This window comes from Mauremys mutica, chromosome 1 (genome assembly GCF_020497125.1).
Source record: "Mauremys mutica isolate MM-2020 ecotype Southern chromosome 1, ASM2049712v1, whole genome shotgun sequence".
NCBI lineage: Eukaryota > Metazoa > Chordata > Testudines > Geoemydidae > Mauremys > Mauremys mutica.
Genome location: NC_059072.1, coordinates 28,746,587 through 28,763,035, shown reverse-complemented (window position 1 = coordinate 28,763,035; position 16,449 = coordinate 28,746,587). Strand labels below are relative to the sequence as shown.

The 16,449-nt window shown below is 41.7% G+C and overlaps 1 protein-coding gene across 1 annotated transcript in view; it reads right to left on the bottom strand.

The window, feature by feature from the left end:
* Positions 1 to 5,919: 5,919 nt before the first annotated feature.
* PIK3CG (phosphatidylinositol-4,5-bisphosphate 3-kinase catalytic subunit gamma) overlaps positions 5,920 to 16,449 on the bottom strand; it is a 40,433-nt gene continuing 29,903 nt past the window's right edge. Inside the window, exons 10-11 of the mRNA XM_044984963.1 lie at positions 15,943 to 16,100; positions 5,920 to 8,625 (exon numbers count right to left, since the gene is read on the bottom strand). Coding sequence (XP_044840898.1) covers positions 8,344 to 8,625; positions 15,943 to 16,100 — 440 coding nt within the window. The 3' untranslated portion in view covers positions 5,920 to 8,343. The remainder of the gene's footprint in view (positions 8,626 to 15,942; positions 16,101 to 16,449) is intronic.

Here is a 16,449-nt window from a genome sequence, read left to right as displayed (position 1 = left end):
AGAGGCTAGTCAACAGTAACTTGGTAAAGAAACAGGGGCAGGTTCAGCTTCTCTGTGAAGAAACTGAACAGTCACAGTTCACGCTGCTCGCTGGTACTTGAAGAGTTCCTTGTCGCTGTGCAAGGTACCTGCATAGGGCGTGACGAGCCAGGGCATTAGCGGGTAGGCTGGGTCCCCTAAGATCAGTATGGGCATCTGCACATCCCAAGCGTTATTTTGTGGTCCGGGAAGAAACTACCTTCCTGCAGGCGTCTAAGCAGACCAGAGTTCCTGAAAACACGCGCGTCATGAACTTTGCCTGGCCACCTGACGTTGATGTTGGTAAAACGTCCCCCATGGTCCACCACTGCTCGCAGCACCATTGAAAATTAGCCAAATTTCTCAGCAGCTGACTGCGGAAGAGGTGGACGATAAGTTGCGAGGAGCTGACAGCAGCCACAACTGCAGCGGGATCCGTGCTCGCAGTGCTATGGCGCCTGCGCGGTCACTGAGAAGAAAAGTGCACGAACAGATTGCCAGCTGGCGCTTTCAGGGAGGGATGCTGGGCGTGATTGACGGTTCAATGATGACAGTTACCCAAAACCACCCTCCACACAATTCCCCCCCCCCAGCATGCATTGGTGGGAAATCCCAGCATTCCAATGGGCGGCGGGGAGTGCGGGAACTGTGGGATAGCTTCCCACAGTGCACCGCTTCCAAAGTCGACGCTTCGCCCGTTACTGTGGACTCACACAGTCGAATTAGTGTATTTATTGTGGATACACAACTTCGACTTCATTAGGTCGATTCCAGAAATTCGAATTAAGATGAATCGAAATAGTCTTGTTGTGTAGACGTACCCTTAGACACTAAAGTGCATTCTTTTAAAAATCCCAGGGGGAACAAAAAGAACATCTGATGTTAAGAGGCAACCAAGCTTTGCAGCACCTGTATCAGACCCTGCAGAGGAGATAATCCGTGAATAATTAACATTTCCTTTTGTATAGTCCCTTATGAAATTGTCATAATATTTTTAGATGCTTAGTAGAATTGTATTACATTCGAAGCATACATTAATTAGAGAAAAGATCTTGCAAGGTTTCATAGTTACCTTTTTTCTTTTCCTGCAGTTGAGTTCATGTTTACAGGTAGCATTCTGCAGGCTCTTTTTCTGATGTATGAATTTAGTACTTTCTACTTTAAATGTGTCCAGTGTATACGTCACCAGCCAGAGTCAGGAGACCTGGGTTCCATTTTCAGCTCTAACACTATTGAGCTGCGAGACACTGGGAATGCCACTTATCCTCTCAGAGCTTCAGTTTCTCCATCTGTAAAACGGTCAAAATTATCAAACAAAGGGTGGCCCAATAGTTAAGTCACTGGCCTGGGTACTCAGGAGACCTGGGTTCAACTTCATGCTCTGCCATAGACTGCCTCTGTGAATGTCACTCAGCCCCTTGGGTCCTCAGTCACAATGCATGAGGATCATAGTACTTCCCTACCTCATAGGGGTGTTGAGAAGAGAAATACATTAAAGATTGTCAAGTACTCAGGTACTATAGTACTGGGGGTCATATCAATGCCTTAATACATTTGTATAATGCTTTGAGATCCATAGATGAAAAGTGCTGTATATGTGTTAAGTATTATGGCTTTGGTAATAATGTAGTGTTACTGGTAAGTACTGAGTCAGGGAGAATGTAAAAACTTCCTCTTTCTGGTTAAAACCTCAGAAGAGGAATGTGTGTGAAATCTGGTAAAATGACAATACATACATAGTGTTGCTTTGGAGTTTCCTGGCAATGGAGGGAATTTGCTATTTTCCAGTTTTGGTCTTCATCTGGTTGGTGAATCTTACCAATCTACAGCTTCCATAGTATTGGATGGAAATGCAATTATATGTATTAAGATGATGAATAAACAGAATGTTAAAGTTATAATTAACACTTGCCACATTACTTTTGAGCTCTATCTTCTGCAGTCCAACAATGAGGTGTAAATGGAACAGAAGGTGGGATTTCTTTGAGCATGTTGGAATCGCTTCAAGCTATAGAAGACAAAGTGTATATTTTATCTTCATTCAGGGCTAAACAGAAAATTACGTTTGCCAAATGGCTGAATGGGAGGGACTGAAAGCTAAAGATTGGCAGGCAACAGTAGAATCCAACCACATAAATACACAACTATTTAAAAATTAGATGGTTACTAGGCCAGCCAGGTAACCTCGTTGTCATGGTCCGTATGTATAGAGAAGATCTGGGTTCAATTCCTGGTCACTCATTGCCCAGGCTGGTAGAAGCTCCAAGTGCTCTGGAGGCAGGGCTCTCAGCTCATGAGAGGAGGGAGGACTACACATTACTGCACAGTGAGCCTGTAGCGGGGTGGTTACCTGCTCCAGCTCTGACAGGGTTAAGGCCAGCCCTGGGAGAGGGCTGGGGCTCTAAGGAAAAGCCCAGGCTGCTTAGGAAAGCAGGCACAGCTGGGGCCATGCCCCAAACAGAGCACAGCAGGTCCTTATAAAAGGCTGCTAGCTTGGAGCTAGAGTAGCTCTCTCTGGTCTTGGAGGGAGCAGGGCCTGGCTGTCAGAAGCAAAAGTACTGGGCATGAAGCAGGGCTGGGGAAAGGCGAGAGGAGCAAGGGAGCTCCAGCCTGGTCCTAGGCCCACCCCTGAGATACTGGGTGGTAGAGGAAGACAGCAGGTCTTCCCCTTGCCTGTGATTACTGGTTCTTATACTGCAGTCTGCCCCAGGGAGTGGTGGCTCATTGCTGACTGGCAGTAGCCATTGGCTGAGGCAAGGTGGGATTAGGGGTTTGGAGTCCCTGGGGAAGAGAGACCCTGAGAGTGAGGGATTACTGCCAGGGGGCAGCACCCCAGATAACAGGGCAACGGAGTCCAGGGAGGGACATAGGGGCCCAGCGGCTGTGGAACACTGGCCTGTAGAGGGTGCTCCAAGGCTGGAAAATGAGCTAATTCCCAGGACATCAGCAGGAGGTGCCACAGGGGTGAATCTCACAGCATTGTAGAGCCCCACAGAGTATTCCCCTCCACCACCATGAACCATTAAGTCTAGATGAAGGGATGGTGGCCTTAAGGATGTGGAAAATAATTGTTTACAAATTCATACTCTACAGAAATTAACTACACTGTATAGGATGTTTGTTATATATTGATACTGTATATTATGCTTATTACAAATAATGGGCTAGCTCTAACAACCCTTAACTCATGCAGGTGGTTCCATTAAAGTCAATATCTTTTCCTTGGTGAAATCATAGGAATGGAAAGGACCTCTTGAGGTCCCTTCGTCCGGTCCCCTGCACTCATGACAGGACTAAGTATTATCTAGACCAGGGGTCGACAACCTTTGGCATGTGGCCCATCAGGGTAATCTGAAGGCAAGCCATGAGACATTTTGTTTACCTTGATCATCCACAGGCATGGCCCTCTGCAGCTCCCAATAGCAGCAGTTTGCTGTTCCCAGCCAACGGGAGCTGCGGGAAGTGGGGGGCTGCAGGGACGTGATGTTCTAGGTGTCTGCAAACTGCTTAATTATTTGCTTCATTAGGTTTTCAGATACTGAAGTTAAGGTGACTGGTCTGTAATTCCCAGGGTTGTCCTTATTTCCCTTTTTATAGATTGGCACTATATTTGCCCTTTTCCAGTCTTCTGGAATTTCTCCGGTCTTCCATGACTTTTTGAAGATAATCGCTAATGGCCCATACCTCCTCAGTCAGCTCCTTGAGCATTCTAGGATGTATTTCATCAGGCCCCGCTGACTTTAAGACCTCTAACTTGTCTAAGTAACTTAACTTGTTCTTCTCCTATTTTAGCCTCTGATCCTATCTCATTTTCACTGGCATTCACTATGTTAGATGTCCAATGGCTACTAACCTTTTGATGAAAACTGAAACAAAAGTCACTTAGCACTTCTGCCACTTCCACCTTTTCTATTTTTGTTTTTTCTCCATCTAAAACAGCCCAGGAGAGGGCTGTGGCTGGAGGCAAGCAGCCCAGGCTGATTGGGGAAGCAGCCTCAGCTGTGGCCATGCCCCAATCAGGGCCCAGCTGGCCCTTATAAGAGGGTGGTGGGCTAGGAGCAGACAGTCTCTCTCCCTCCCCCTCGGGAGAGGGGGGCCTGGCTGCCTGGGACTTGAGAGAAGGTACCTGGAGTGGAGCAGGGCTAGGGGAAGGCCTAGTATAAGGCTGAAGAGGTACTGGGGTTGCAGGGGGCAGCCCAAGGGTAGGTGGAGGCAGCAGGTCCAAACCCCCCTTGCCTGTGATGAGTGGCTTATACACTGCAGTCTGCCTCAGTGAATGGGGGCTAGATGGGGACTGGGCAGTAGCCATATACTGAGGTGAGGTGGGGATTCCCCTTGGAGGGGAGACCCAGAAACTGTGGGGGTACTGCAAGGGGGCAGCCCCCAAGAGAAAGGAGCACCAGGGTCCAGGAGGGACACCAGCCTGCAGAGGGCGCTCCAAGGCTGTAGAGCGAATTCCCATACTGGACCAGGAGGAGGTGCCGCAGGGGTGAGTCACGCATTGTTACAGGGCGTATTCTGTCCTTGGTCTTACATTAGAAGCAAGAGGATTAGAATATATTTCATGATCACTTTCACTTAAGCTGCCTTCCACTTTCAAATTCTCAACCAGTTCTTCCCTATTTGTGAAAATCAAATCTAGAACAGCCTCTCCCCAGTAGCTTTCTCTACCTTCTGAAATAAAAAATTGTCTCCAACACATTCCAATAACTTGTTGGATAATCTGTGCCCTGCTGTATTTCTCCAACAGGTGTCTGTGTAGTTGAAGTCCCCCATCACCATCAAGTCCCATGTTTTGGATGTGTGTGTGGTTTTTTTTGTTTGTTTTTTTTGTTTTTTAAATAAAGAGAGCCTCATCTACTGCTTCTTCCTGGTGAAGTGGTCTGTAGCAAACCCCTACCATGACATGTTTTTAACCCCTTTTATCCTTACCCAGAGACTTTCAACAAGTCTGTCTCCTAGTTCTATCTCAACCTCAGTCCAAGTGTACACATTTTTAATATATAAGCAACACCTTCTCCCTTTCTTCCTTGCCTGTCCTTCCTGAGCAAACTGTACCCTTCTATACCAATATTCCAGTCATGTGTATAGTTGTGTTAACTAGCATTTCAAGTTCTTCCTGCTTATTCCCCATACTTCTCACATCAGTATACAGACATCTCAGATACTGATTTGATTTCCACCCTCTATGTTCTCTCTTGTCTCTCCCTTAATTCCTGCTATAATGGTCCCTCCTCCCCCATATAAGTCTGTGTATAACAAAGATCTGTGTTCCTGTATTATCATAGGCTTTGGCTAGCCTAAACAGATTTTTGTAAGGTTTCAGAATTCTTTTTACTAAATTCTAGCCTCAAATCCTGTTTTCATACTATATATTAATCGTAAGGTTTTTTTGTCAGCTTGTAGCACATAATAAACTGCTGATACATGCTTTAAACTTAGTAGTAGATTGTAAACTTCTCTCTCAGGGATAGATTGCTGTTAGGTCTTTATTTACATGAACAAGTTTGCTTATGAATGGCATTACCTGGCAAAATTGCAACCATTGTTTCAAATATTGCTGACTCCAGCGGTACTAATATTAACAGCAGAGAATTTAATTTAAAATCATAGCATAATTTAAATCAAGTTTGCTTTAAAGAACAGAACCAAGGTTTATAAAATCCCATTAGAAAATGGGGGTTTGCCCTCAGGGTGGATAATCACAAAACTGGAGTCTTCTTTTGTTTCATATCGACCAAGTCCCTAGAATTAGGAGGGTTGGGAGGGCTGTTTGAAGAGTTCTAGACTTAATAAAAATTTCCTCCAAGCTGGGCTTTGAATAGCATTTCTTCCAGAAGTTCCATACAAGTGTTTTGAATTATTGGAGAAACAGACTATTTTTGAAAAAGAAATCCTTTTATTTCATGATTTATCATCAGAGAATTCATTTCAGGACTATAGAGCACAAACCCAAGAATATCACATTAGACACAATACTAATCATTTTACACCTCAGCATGCTTTTAAAACCATTTTGCACAGCGTCATTATGTGACAGAATGGAAAATGATTTCATAACATGTAAGCATTTTGGATCTCCTCATCAAAATTTACCCTACACATCAAAAATACCTTGTGGAGAGCAACCAATTAAGCACCTACATTTAAAAACTAAAAATTCTGTTTCATAATTGAGATACCAACTAGAGTACATCTATTACGAATCCTTTAAGAGAACACTCAGTAGTTCTTGTTAAAATCTAAGCAACAGTGTGAAATGGATACAAACAATAACAAATTAGCAAATCCAGTTGATCATCTGGGTTTAATGAAAGAAGCAATTACATAGGCACAAGTGCAAATAGGCCATTCTGTAAGCTGTCTTCTCTCTTTGGTAAAATCAATTAATCAGCAGGGAGGGTATTAATAATTTAAGTCAGAAGCAAAATTCATGCTATAAACTGTTTTGCTTTTTCTTATATTAACAGGATCAATTAATTATTTTCAGATATCCTATTAGAGAAATAGTTAAATATACACCTAATATTTGCCCCCAGTATTTCCTTGTCTTTAGATTTAGTTTATACTTAAATTAAAAAAACAATTTAATTCCTTTCATAAATAGCTTGTCAATTATTTTTAAAATAACTTCAAAAATAAAACACTATAAATAGCAAAATATACACCATTTCAAAGATTACATTTTAGTTCCTGATTGGTATAACTTGAAAATATGTCTCTGAAGAATAAATAACCTTTGGGCTTCTTAAACATTTGGCAAAATGTCAATTGTTCTTAGAGAAGATTCTTTTGAGGAAAAAGGAAATTACTTGTATAAAGCTTTTAATGTATAGGCAGAATTCTAGTAATTGCACAAGAAAACTATATAAGCATCAAGATTCAATATAATATATTAGATGTTCATTTAAAAAAGGAACTTAAATGAAAATTGAAACACTTAAACTTAAAATTATCAGAGCAAACCCAGGAACTTTAAGGTAAAGGAGATGTTCTGTGGGTACTTCTGTGGAAGGGCCAATTAGGTCTTTGGTTTTATGGTTCAGGAAGCTACACCAATGGTAATGTAAGGTTCTTCCTAGTCCACAGTTTCTCAACCCCTGGGTCAGGACACAAAATTGGGTCACCAGAATGTTTCAAAGGGTTTTGTGGCAGCTTCTGTGGCTCTAGTCCCACAGGGCTGGCTGGGCTCATCTCCCACTTCCTAGCTTTGCAACCTCTGGGGGTCCTAGCACCACTCAGGTTTGGCCTAGCTGTCAACAGGACAGGAGTCCAAGTAGGCCAAATTTGAGTGAGTGACACTGCAACCTCATGAGCCAAATCACAACTCCACTCACACAAATTTAATCCAGTCAGGGAGGCGGGGCCACACCTGAGTGGCGCTGCAACCTTGGAGGTTGCAATGCCGAAAGCCAAGCCCAGCCAGGCCTACAGCACAGGATCTGCAGGAGCCACCACTGTGGGGTGAGTGCCGGGCAGGACCCCCTCCCCTATTCCCCCCCACCCCCAAGAGACAGGATCCGACTGAAACCATCCCAGGACCTCTATCCCCAGACTATTTACTGGGTCACGACAAGCCATAAACATTTACAAATGGGTCCTGAGCCACTTCTTTTTACCTTCAACTGTTTTTTTCCACGAATGTAGTTAATTCATCTTTCAGAGGTGGTAGGTAGGTTAATGGAAAAATTCTTCCGTTGACCTAGCTGTGGTTACACTGGCAGTTAGCATGAAACTATTCACAACACTGAGCAACGTAGCTAGGTCAATCTAATTTTTAAACTTGGACTCTCTTTCAGGCCTGGTCAAGGGGAGTTAAGGAAAGGATGAAGGAGAATGAGGGTGAAGAATGCTTGGTAATAAAGCCCTCCTGAAGAAGTATACATCCTGTAGAGGCACTTACAAATCAGAGTATTTAAAATAAATAAAAATCCTCCATCTCTTGAAGGGCCTGACAAGCATGCATAATTTAGGGGAAAGTCACAGGGCACCCATGTTTCAGTTCCCAGGCTCCACTCCCTGCTTTCCCTTTGTCTTCATTGTAGCTTTAGAAAAATGGGAAAATTGTAGGCCATATCAGCAAAGCTACTAACAAATAAAAAACAGTATTTGCAATGTCAGCAACTCCAGAAAATCTTTTTCTGTAAGAAACAGATTGACATTCTTGAAGTTCAGGGCAAAGCAGTTTGCCATTTTTAGAAGTCCTATTTAACCTGTTAGCAAATTAAAAGGCAACTTTGATAGTTCAATTACTAGTAAGCTATAAGTAAACATCCAGACTTGTTAACTTTCTAGTTATGCATAGTTACTCACTTTACAGACACATTAGGCAGAATGCTTTTCTACTCCTTGTTTGATTCCAAGCACAAGATGTAGAAACCAGTTAAACTGCACAGTCCAGCCTTTATCTCTGCAAACCTCAATCTGATCTAGGAAATGCTTTTTAGCATCTTCCTCATTTTTACCTACAGTTAGAGCATCCCGGATATATTCAATATCTTCTTTGCTGGTTAATTGGGGCATTCCGGTCATTAGCATCATGGAAAACAGAATGATCAGCAGGTTTGTGTGATGTCGAAGAGCAAGATAAGCCTTCACACAAATGTCCTGCACGAGAGAAGAAAGTTTTGTTGTTAACTAACTGAGCAGACTGAAACAAAAGGTTTTAGGAAGCTCATTTAGGAACTTGCTTAAAATTGATTTACACAGTACTAATCAACCATGTTAAATTGCTAACGCTTAATTTCCCTACTATTCATGTTAACAGAAACATTAAGCTAACTTCCCCATGGGTGGTGAGTTTTATGGGCCCATGGTGCCCAGGCACCAGGAATATTCCTGGTGCCCAGGTACTACAGGCCCAGGTCGAGCCCTGTCTGAAGCCGGGTCTCTCCCTTGGCCCCGCCTTCTTCCCTGGGCACTCTCACCCTGTGCATCCCTCGGGCCATTTAAAACAGCCCAGGGCCCCCACTCACCACCGGCAGGGCAGTGGAGCTGAGCAGCTGCCAGCCCACTCACTCCACATGGCTGCCAGCCCCTCCCTGCAGCCCCTGGGCGGGGTGGGTCTGTGTCCCGCCCCAAGTGCCCCTGCAGCCAATGGGAAGCTGCGGGGGCAGTGCTTGGGGGTAGCAGCACATGGAGACTCCCGCCTGCCCTGCCTAGGAGCCCCAGGTAAGTGCTGCACACACCCCACCCCTTCCCAGAGCCTGTACCCCCTTCCCCCACAACCCCTCCTGCCCCCAAATTCCCTCTCAGAGCCTGCACCACAGCCCTCCACACTCCCTTCCAGAGCCTGCACCCTTCCTGCACCCCCACCCCTTGCCCAAGCCCACAGCCTATATCTAAACTCCATCCCAGAGCCTGCACCCCTCCCAAAGCCCAACCTCTCACCCGTCCTGCATCCCAATCCCCTTCCCCAGCCCAGGGTCTGCACCCCAGACCACCTCTCCCAACCCAAACTCCTTCCCAGAGCCTTAGGCAAGTGGGGAGCGGAGTTTGGGGGGGGGGGCGGGTTCTGGGCACCACCAACATTTCTACAAACCTGCCACCCTTGAACTTCCCCATCCATTGCTCTGGATGCACTAGTAGCTATTGAGGCATGGGGCCGTGTTTTGTTGCAAAAACTAAAGGGCTTTTTGTAACAGCATTACATAAATTAATCAAACATAAGCTTTTTAGTGAAAAAGAGGATTTAAGTTTAATTTTCCTAATGTGTGGTGATTGCCAGTAACAATGAAAGAAACCTCATTAATTTACCATCTTTCTCTAAAATCAGTAGCATTTCCATTTATCATGGGAGAATCCAAACAAGCTCACTTTGTAATAAATTCAGCAGAACTTCTGGGGCAATATTTATTCTTTATATCTCTATACACTTTACAGAGATGATTACATGTTTAATGGAGAACACTGTTAAGGTTCATCTTGTTGATAGATAGCTATCATTTTCACCAGCTCTAGTTTTAAGTTACCCCATTTTTGCTGCAGGAGTGTGTGTGTGTGTGTGTGTGTGTGTGTACGTACACACACCTCTACCCCGATATAACGTGACCCAATATAACAGGAATTCAGATATAATGCGGTAAAGCAGCGCTCTAGGGGGGCGGGGCTGTGCACTCCAGTGGATCAAAGCAAGTTTGATATAACACGATTTCACCTATAACGCGGTAAGATTTTTTTTTTTTGGCTCCCGAGGGCAGCGTTATATCGGGGTAGAGGTGTGTATATATGTATATAGCTGACTGCCATACTGAGCTCACTGGAGTAAGAATATATTTTCTACTATCACTATTGCTTTATCACTTACCTATATACCTTATCTAATTACATTGGTACATCATTTAAAAACTTTAGAAAGGCAAACAGTTCTTATAGGTTGGTTAAATATACAATGAATCAGAAGATTATTTAATAGAAAGTGACTAATTAGTAAACACTTTCATTTTATTTAAATCTGTATCACATTTACTTTTAGAAATAGTTTTCTCAAAACCAATTGAGCGAAGTAATGCAATGAAGCTCCATATTCAAGAAAACACTAATGCTAGAGTTAAGACAGAGTATATTTCAATAGCTTAGAGGTAAAATCCTTCCAAGTAATAGTTATTAAAAAAAATCAAAACAAAACCAAGCAATAGAAAATAAAAAAAAAATCGAAGTTAAATTTTATGGTAACGTCTGTGCTTCCAAGTGTATGAATTATCTTTAAGATTAGACTTCCCACAAATTTCAAAATAAGTCAGTTTAAGTTCCTTAAGCAATCAAAGTATTTCCAGGTAACTTTCTCCAAAATCCTATCAATATCTTATTGGAGTGTGTTCATTTTAAATCAGGGTTAGTTTTTTTTGTTTTGCTTTTTGTTTTTGTTTTTTAAAGTCCTTTACTAAGAGACAGCATGATACCTCATCTTAACAAATAAACATTAACTATGGAGCCATGACCATTAAGGAGGAAATCCTGCTTTCATGCCCTGCATCCCTTGGAAAGAGTGATCCCAGCACAGCTGTAGGAGTGACAAGAGCCAAACAAGTTAGGAAGATGTTCCAGAAGAGGGTTTTTAAATAATTTCTCACCTCTCCCAAACCTCTCCATTTGCCTAAAATTTTCCAAATAAATTCTTCAGTCAAATCTAAGATCAGTTGGTTTAGTGCTGACAAAGTTAGGGGTATATTATGTTGATCAGAGTTGAGTTTATAATAGAAAACTCATTTCATCTGTAACTTTATGGGGATTAGTGTCTTTCTGTGACACCAGAAAGGAGGAAATTCTACGTTTGTATATTAATTTCAAACAAGGAAATTTTGGCACAAAAACTAATGTATATTTATTTCTCCTTGAAGGAGATGTGAGCACTTTTTATAGTTGTATCAGCTGATGGAATCAAAGAAATTTGGTTTCCAGGGAGACTATTTTCCCCTGGATGTTATATCTCAATATTGTTGGTGCCAGGGCAGAGGAACCATGGTGTCATAAAGAAACAGTTGCTTCATCAGGTCTCACATTTAGTCTAAGGACACTGAGATTTCTGAGAATCTGCAATGACTTACTAAAGCTAATTGTCTATGTATAATCTGAAGTGAGTTTTGAATTGGCACTCTCAAAGGATGCCGATATCTACTCTCTCAAGAGGCAGAGAGGTGAAAACCACATATGTATGCATCGACGACATGAAGAAGATTGCCTCAGGTACATGGCTATAGACAGACCTGAGGGTATCCTTGCAGGCACAGTAAAGCAAAATGATCTCTGAAGACAGAGACATCGTGCAAGAAAGAAAAAAATCCCCTTAAACACAACGAAAGGGACAAATGAGAGTTCTTAGAGCCAAAAGCTATGCTAGATATTAGCTAGAACAGTGGTCCCAAACTGTGGGGTGCACAGAGGAACATTGGGGGGGGGGTGAGCGTGGCAAAGCCCTGGCCAGCCCCCATGGGAAGCAGGGAGGGAGTGCCACCTAGCTCAGCTCCAGCTTCCAGCCACAGCTCCAGACCTGTCCCCCAGCTGTGGCCCCACCCTCAGCCCCTGGTGCCTGGTCACTGCTCTGGCATCCTTACCCCTGTCCATGCCACACACGCATGGCCACATGCCTGGCCCTGGCTCCTGACTGTGGCTCCAGGGGGTGGAGGGGTGGACAGAGGTAAGGGAGTGCTACATGAAAAGTTTGGGGATCACTGTTCTAGAAGTTTTGGCATCTTTCTAATGTACACTGTCCAAAGTCACCTGTACAAACCCACTCTTCCCAACACACAATTTCTTTTACAAATTAGTACTTTTAAATGAAGATGAGTTGTATTTTTCCCCTATCACTTTTTCCTAACAATCATCTACATGATTTGATAGCCACAGGGTATCTCTTGAGGAAGTTGTTCAGGCAATATTAGAAAAATAACACAGCATTATCAAGTCCGCAGGGCGAAGCAAAATACTAAGAGTGAAATATCTAAGCTAATAATAAAAACAAACACAAAAACAAAAAAAAAAACACCCAGCAGACAGAAGGCTCAAGATGCTAAAAATACAGGGTAAAACCAGAACATTTTTAAAGCTTCTGCAAATTAAAGGAGGACCAAACCTCTGATTCACAGAGAATTTTGTTTTAAGAAGTCCTCATATATGAAAAGGAGTTGCGAGATCCCAGCCAAAAAAGCTGGAAAAGAAAAATTCAGTACCACTGGCACACTCTTGGACATTAAGAACAAAGACAGAATTCTAAAGGCATTGAAGGCAGCCAGAAAATTCACCTACACGGGCACTAAAATATTCTTCTTCTCAGATCTGAGTTCTGCTCTTCTAAATTGAACTTTTGTGGTAAAGACACAGAAGCATCAATATTGCTTTCAGCAAAACAGAGTTTCAAGACACAGTTAATATCCTTTCACATCTTAACTCCACTAAATAACTATCAGAAAATGCAAAACTTAGGTTAAGCTCTGATAGAAATGACCAAGACAATATTTGTACCATGAGTCTTTGCTTGCTTTATACGTTTGCCATGCCATTGGTAACTTTGGAAATGTAATAGCTAGCTGCATGTTATGTTGCATTATTCTTTATCAAAGATACTATTTTTTTAAACTAACAGCTTCTTTAAGATCTGCCAAATGACCTGTGGTTATGGTCTTCAACAACTGTCAGAGGGGCAAAATCAGACGTTTTAAAGAGGAATAAGCACCAGAACAGTACACTACAGAAGATTTCTCTAAGAATAAAACTGCAATATGGCTGAACTTCAAATTAATATAAGGTACTCTTAAAAATTAATGACGGCTCAATAATGAACCTCTTCCATTAATACCTAGTAAGCAAAGTCAACAGTCACAACAAATGAAACACTTACTATGACAAAAGGTCATGATCACTAGCATTATTGAAATTTAAAAGATATTGCACATTTTTAAAAAACCGTATAAGTAAAAATACAGATTTAGTATAGGAAAGTCTCTTATTTGGTGTTCTCACCTTATTTTTAACTTTCTTTTTATTGTTTTGAAGACAACAAGCCATTTAAAACATTGACAGAACACAAATTTTGAGACAGTACTGTAATACTGCAGAACTGCAAATGCAGTTACATTTTTTTTGTTATTATAGAAACCTCTCTCTAAATCCTCCCTCTTGTACATTTTGAAAAGATAAATAATTGACCAGTTTATACTATCAGAATTGTAGTTCAAGAAAATATGAACGGGTTAACTACTTTTTATCTGGTTATTGGCACTAATGGAAATTAGACTGCCTATCTTACATGCAACAATGTCCGTATGATTTAGAGGTCTGCAATTTAGATTTGGGGGGGAAAGATTGTGATTTAAGGCCCACACCAGAATTCAGGTTTGTCTTCATTAGAGATTTTTGCAGTAGTGTAGCTTCCTAGATCCCAGGGAAAGTCACTGTCCCATGTGCCAGTTTACACTGGTTCAGTGCATCAGCACTGGGGAATTGCAGTACAGTGTAGCTACAATGTCTTCTCACAGTTCTCTTGGGGTATATTTTCTTGCTGTCTATCTAATCGCTGCTTCCAGACTGAACATGACCTACCAATTCACACTGGCATTTGAACCCCACATTAATGCATGGTTTACACAGCGTCTGCAATAGCACTTCTGCTCTGGTACACAGCTATGTTCGGTTCAAATCCTCCTTTGAAGGGGGGTTCAACTCTCCTATCTTCCAACAGCCAAGAAATGCCTAGCTTTATAAAGGGCTTTGCAATAGTTTGACTTTTAAACGTTCTATCACCTTACAAATATGGTGGATCTGCAGGTCACTTGAAATACTGCACTGCTAGAGCAATGAAATCCTTTCACACTATGATGATGCTGGAACTGCTTTTGATTCAAAATAAAGGCTCAAAACTAGCAGCGGGTTCTCACTTACTTTTAGAAGCACAGGTTGGAAAATGGCAGCTGCTTTGTGTTTAGAAATGGAAATTTTGTTCCAGAAAAGCTTATTTGAAGACGGAACAACACATATATGTTCAAATAGAGAAGATTTTACCCTGAAAATGCTCATTTTAAACATCTCAGAGCAGCAGCACTGGAAGCCATTATCTTATCTTTCTTAAGCCTACTAAATAGGTTTCTTCTGCAGGCCCTATAAAACACTACGAAGTCATGTGCTTAGCCATTTTGGAAGCCCTCATTGTTAAAGCGATAGCACTCCAGAGAAGGAAACACTATCCTACACTTAGGACATATGAAAAAAATACTAAAAAACCTACCATGGTTCAGGACAACTGGAAATTTCTATTCAGAAACAGAATTCCAGGACTGAAATAGGCATGCAGATCAGGAATGAGCTGCCCTGGCATAGCAGTTAAAAGTATGCACAGCACCTGCTCACACTATGGCTGATGCTAGCAAATTCCATTAGTCTTCTCTAATTTTATATATATTGAAACTTAATAATAAACATAAATAGTCTAGTGAAAATGATTCTATTAACTGGGTCTAACAGAATACACCCCTATATTCACACCCTAAACACTATTGTAATAATTTTTCCAAGACATGTCTTGTAAGGTATCATTTGAAATCTTGTAATGGTCAGTATCGTCCTGATAAAATGTGTGGCAACATTGTATGTAAAGTTATAAGATTGCCCTGTATGATGTTTTTAACATATGTTCCAAACCCCACAGCCCTGCCCAAACAGAAAGTTATTTTTTTGACTTTTATACTTGTACCCACTTAAAATCTCTTTGTAGTTCCTAAACTTGTTTTACTGTATCATCTAATCCAATGTGTTTAAACTTAAGTGCCTGAATAATTATTTGAGATAATAAAATGTCATATCATTCTGTTTAAAGAGTAACGGAGTTAAAATATTTTGTACTGTTCAGGAAAAGGCTGGGCAATACAGGACATACATTTCTGGGGGGAAATCTGGGACTGGGGATGTGTTGTGGTTACCTGGTAGTATAACCAAGGCTGGGGAGAGAGACAGTGTAACCCAGAGCGGTTGGCAGGCTGCAGTTACACACAGACACTCAGGGTGTGGTTTGCATGCACAAAGGCGGTTTGTGAGTGGCCCAGGTGGGAGCTGCTTCAGCAAGGCAGTGTAAGGCACCCAAGGTTGCAGGGCAGGGGTGATACAGCTGCTCATTAGTCTGGACTGTATCCTGGTATGTCATACTGGGTGATCCCATTCAAAACGTGAAATAGAGTAACAGGTCTTCCCATTCATTTCCATTGCAGGGTAATGCTGTGCCAAGCAGTGCCATATGTGCCTTTTGAATTCTAGTTCCCATAATCATATAGGTAATTTGAAAATTTAGTTGGGCCTAAAATAGCCCAGAATTTGATTTTGGTTCAGGACATTCCGTTAACAGGGAAGTCTTAAATTTTGAAGACTAAGGCACCAAATGCTAGTCTCAAAAAATAAAACATTGTTTAACTTATTTACATCAGAAGATTGACTCCTTACCTGAAATTTACTGAAATGCAGACTTGTCTTCTTTCCAGTAGTTCCCATGACAAAAAGAAAATCTGGTGTCAACACAAAAGGGACTCTTTCCTTATTAATTCCGAGGAAGCTTTTGTAATTCCCAAGAATATGGCCAAAGTCAATATGAAAGAGATTACCTTTATAAGAAAGAGAATTCAAGATTAGGCTGATAAGTAGCAGACAAATATTTCCACTGGCATCCATAATACTATGGATAGCAACCTTGTTAAGATTTATCTTATGTTAGTTTACTATAATATAACTCTGGTTTACTAGAACAGACTATTTGTTCTCCTTTTTATACATCATCATAGCCTCGCAGCAAAATATTTATTGTTCAAATTTATTTTTTTGCGTCCCTTAATAAGCAGGCAGAACTTCTATATCTTTATCTATTTCTCTTAGTGGCCTTGTTACTATTGGGACCTTATAACATATACATCACAAGTCACAGAATTAAAAAAAGCTGTACCATGAAAACTTGAA